The 4067-nt window shown below is 44.2% G+C and overlaps 1 protein-coding gene across 1 annotated transcript in view; it reads left to right on the top strand.

Annotated features, from left to right (window-relative positions):
• Positions 1–4067, top strand: part of TNFRSF11A (tumor necrosis factor receptor superfamily, member 11a, NFKB activator) — a 38900-nt gene that overhangs the window by 17530 nt on the left and 17303 nt on the right. Inside the window, exon 8 of the mRNA XM_011964391.1 lies at positions 3095–3147. Coding sequence (XP_011819781.1) covers positions 3095–3147 — 53 coding nt within the window. The remainder of the gene's footprint in view (positions 1–3094; positions 3148–4067) is intronic.

The following is a 4067-nucleotide window of genomic DNA, read 5'->3' as shown; positions in this document are numbered from 1 at the left end:
GCCTCCCAAAGTGCTGGGATTATAGGCATGAACCACCACACCCAGGCGAGTGGTGACCATTTTTTAAAGAGTCTGTTCATTGTTGAATGCTTTTATTTAGTGCAACTTCACCTCCTTAACAACATCATTACTGGGGATTTGGATAACGCATGTTCAGATGATGAAGGTCACTTGTAGTCATGTTTATGTGAGATAAACAGACTTCCTGATGTTTGGTTCTTTAGGTTTTTCTTTTTGATACTATTTTATTGCCATGTGGGCCTACTGTTTACTGGATTAGATGTCATGACTGTTAGCTCTCTCTTCATCCATTCATCCTTACGTGTTTACTGATCATCAGGGACTGGACTGGCACTGGGGTCTCAATATCAAGCAACATAGACACAGCCAGTGCCGTCCTGGAGGAAGCATCTTAGTGGGCAGGGTAGGCGTTAAGCCCACGGAGGGAAGCTGAGTGTGCAAGGGAAGGTGCTGAGCACCAGGTAGCAGACGACAGAAGGTCAGCCCATCCCTGAGGCCAGCCAGGGCCTCCCAGAGGAGGAAATGTGTGAGTTAAGATCTGAAAGACAAGTCAGAATTCGCTAGCCAAGGGACATCAGGAGAAACACAGGCATTCTATCCTGAGAGCTGCATGATGAGGGGAGCATGGTGCATTAGCGGGCTGGAGGGAGCTAGTGGCACTGTAGCACAAAGTCAGGGACCAAGTGGAAGATGAGGCTGGAGAGGAGGGCACGGCCAGACCATGTAGCCCTGCAGGGCTGCTGAAGGAGTTTGCTCCTTGTCCTTAGCAAAAGGGACCGAGGGTGGCCCTCTGGCTTTAGAGTACCAGACAAATGTGTGGTACAGTGTGCGTAGATGCAGGCGCACCAGTTAGGAAGCTGTTTGCAGTTGTCCAGGGCAGAGGTGATCATGGCAGGTCTGCATGTTTACCAGCTCCATGGACAGGTATTTATTTTTAGTGCCATTTGTGATTGTCTAGACTGATTTCTCCAAGGAAACAGCTGCAATTGTCCTCTCTTTTTTTTTTTTGGCGGGGTGTCGGGGGAGGGCAAGTAAGTTTACCTTGATATATAATTTCGAAGTGATAGAAAAGAAGCAAGAATAATGATGATGATAGCAATAGCTGACATATATTAAATATTTAATATGTGCCAACATGACTACATATATTTTGCATGTACTAAGTACATCTTCACAACAGCACCATGAGGTGGGCACTATTATTTCCCCTATTTTATGATGAGACTGCTTGGCACCATCCCTGGCATGCTTAAGTGCTCATTAGCTATTATACTGAACTGTGATGATCTTCCCATGGAGAATTTGACAACTCCTAACTTTAGTCAGTTTTTTGTTGTTGTTGTTGTTGTTGTTGTTGCTTTTTGAGACAGGGTCTCACTTTGTCACCCAGGCAGGACTGCAGTGGCACGAGTGCAGCTCTCTGCAGCCTCCAGCTCCCTCCTGGGCTCAAACAATCCTCCCACCTCAGCCCCCCAATTAGCTGGGACCACAGGCACGCACCACCATGCCCAGCTAATTTTTGTATTTTTTATAGAGATTGGGTTTCACCATGTTGCCCCAGCTGGTCTCAAACTTCTGAGCTGAAGCAGTCCGCCCACCTCAGCCTCCCAAAGTGCTGGGATTACAGGTGTGAGCCACCGGGTCCAGTCCTAACTTTAGTCTTTATAGTGAGCCCAACATTAAATGTTCATTAGAAGTAGGATAAAATTGTATCTTTGCATAATATAAATTCATAGATTTCTTAAAATTCATAAAATTTAACCTTTTAGGTTTCATCACTTCTGTAAGAGTGAGTGGAGATGTAGTTTTTGAACATATTCTTCTTTCTTCTGAGAAGCAGCTAGATATCGTGGAAAAGGTCTTGGGGCCTGCTGGTCTCAGTGGGTCTGGCACCTAGCTTGCTGTGCTTGCCTCACTTTTATAGTACATTCAAGCTAGTTTACTGGAAAAATCAGTCTCCTAGACATGTTTTCTTTGGTTCTTCTATGATGTCTAACTTAGTCCCTCATAGCCAAAGAAAACTTGTTAAGGGAATGAGAATGTCTATAGTCATAGCAGCAGCTCTGACAGCCCCCAAATGTGCCCAGAGGTAGTCACTGAAACATTAGTGGATCATGTTCTGCTTTGCATAGAACAGGAAGTTCTGTTTTTGACAGGAGTAAGATGGCTTCATAGCCTTTATTTTTTTATTTTTTGTTTTTTTTGAGACCGAGTTTCGCTCTGTCGCCAAGGTTGGAGTGCAGTGGCACAATCTCAGCTCGCTGCAGCCTCCGCCTCCCAGGTTCAAGCGATTCTCCTGCTTCAGCCTCCTGAGTAGCTGGGATTACAGGCGAGTGCCACCATGCCCGGCTAATTTTTGTATTTTTAGTAGAGATGTGGTTTCACCATGTTGGCCAGGCTAGTCATGAACTCCTGACCTCAGGTGATCCACCCGCCTTGGCCTCCCAAAGTGCTGGCATTACAGGTGTGAGCCACTGCGCCTGGCCCTTCATAGCCTTTAAATCAGTTGATTTACTTTTAAATGCTTTCACTTCCAGGAGCGTTCACTGAAAGACTTGCAGTGGACTCTGTTGAAAGATAATATTGAACTGACCTAGTGGTCATAATACTGAGCCTGATACAGAAAGAAAAATCTAGAACAATTGCACTTACATGTGCAGTATTCCCCAAAAGTCAAATATACAGAGATATAGAATAAAACAATGGTTACCAGGGGCAGGGGGAAAGAAAATGGGGAGATGTGGGTCAAAGGAAACAAAGTAGCAGATATGCAGGATGAAGAAAGTTGTCCAGGAATCTAATGTACGGATGGGGACTGTAGTTAATCATGTTGTATCATATTCAAGATTTTTGCTAAATTTGTAGATTTTAGCGGATCTTGCCACACACACATAAAAATGGGTAGCTAAGTGAGATGATGGGTATGTTAATTTGCTTCACTATAGTAACCATTTTACTATCTATATTTGTCCTGTAACATGTTGTATACCTTAAATATACATAATAACCTTTATTTAAAAGAAAAGTGGGAAATAATAACTTGAAGTCCTTATCCTTGCTTTGTGTTTTCTAGCTAATTTGTGGCACTGGATCAATGAGGCTTGTGGCCGCCTAAGTGGAGATAAGGTAGAGTGAACAGTTGTTGGTGCCTCTGTTAAGTACATTCAACAGGCTGGTAGAGCCATCCTAGTCAAATATTGAGCTCCCCACCCCCCTTTTTTTTGAGATAGAGTCTTACTCTGTGCCCCAGGCTGGAGTGTAGGGGTGCAATCTCAGCTCACTGCAACCTCCGCCTCCCAGGTTCAAGTGATTCTCCTGCCTCAGCCTCCCGAGCAGCTGGGATTACAGGTGCCCACTACCACACCTGGCTAATTTTTTTGTGTTTTTAATAGAGACAGGGTTTCACCGTGTTGGCCATGCTGGTCTCGAACTCCTGGCCTCAAGTGATCTACCTGCCTCGGCCTCCCAAAGTGCTGGGATTATAAGTGTGAGCCACCGCGCCCGGCCTGAGCCTCTTTGCTTAAGGGGCATTTTCAGGTGCAGTGATCAAACCTCAAACTCCAGGATAGATCTCTGCAGAGCAGCCCAAAGCCCAAGTCCAGGCTCATTCTAGATGCCTGTTTTCTTTGTCTTTGTTTCCACTTCTCTCATCTCTGTGTTCTTGTTATTTTTTTTTAGTACTAATCTTGATTGTCTGGTACAGATTCCTGAGAAGGATGAATTGCAACTTTCCTTGACTCTCTAGTTATTCTGGTAACATTTTATGTTGACACAATTCAAAATTGTAGGAAAGTAGTAGAAAAGGACAAAGACCTTCCATATACCCTACACATAGGCCCACCAGTTGTTTCTATTTTCTCTCATTGCTTTGTGATTTGCTTACTCTCTGTATGTGTGTATATGAACACAGTTATGTTTTCTTCTCAAACCATTTTAGAGTGAATGGCAGACCGTGTGTCCCATATCCTTAAATATTTCAGTGTGTATACAGCCATAAAAAAGGATGAGTTCATGTCCTTTGTAGGGACATGGATGCAGCTGGAAAC

The sequence above is a fragment of the Mandrillus leucophaeus genome, unplaced genomic scaffold (genome assembly GCF_000951045.1).
Source record: "Mandrillus leucophaeus isolate KB7577 unplaced genomic scaffold, Mleu.le_1.0 Scaffold699, whole genome shotgun sequence".
Lineage (NCBI taxonomy): Eukaryota > Metazoa > Chordata > Mammalia > Primates > Cercopithecidae > Mandrillus > Mandrillus leucophaeus.
Note: the sequence above shows the minus strand (reverse complement) of the source record. Positions and strands in the feature narration are given on the sequence as shown.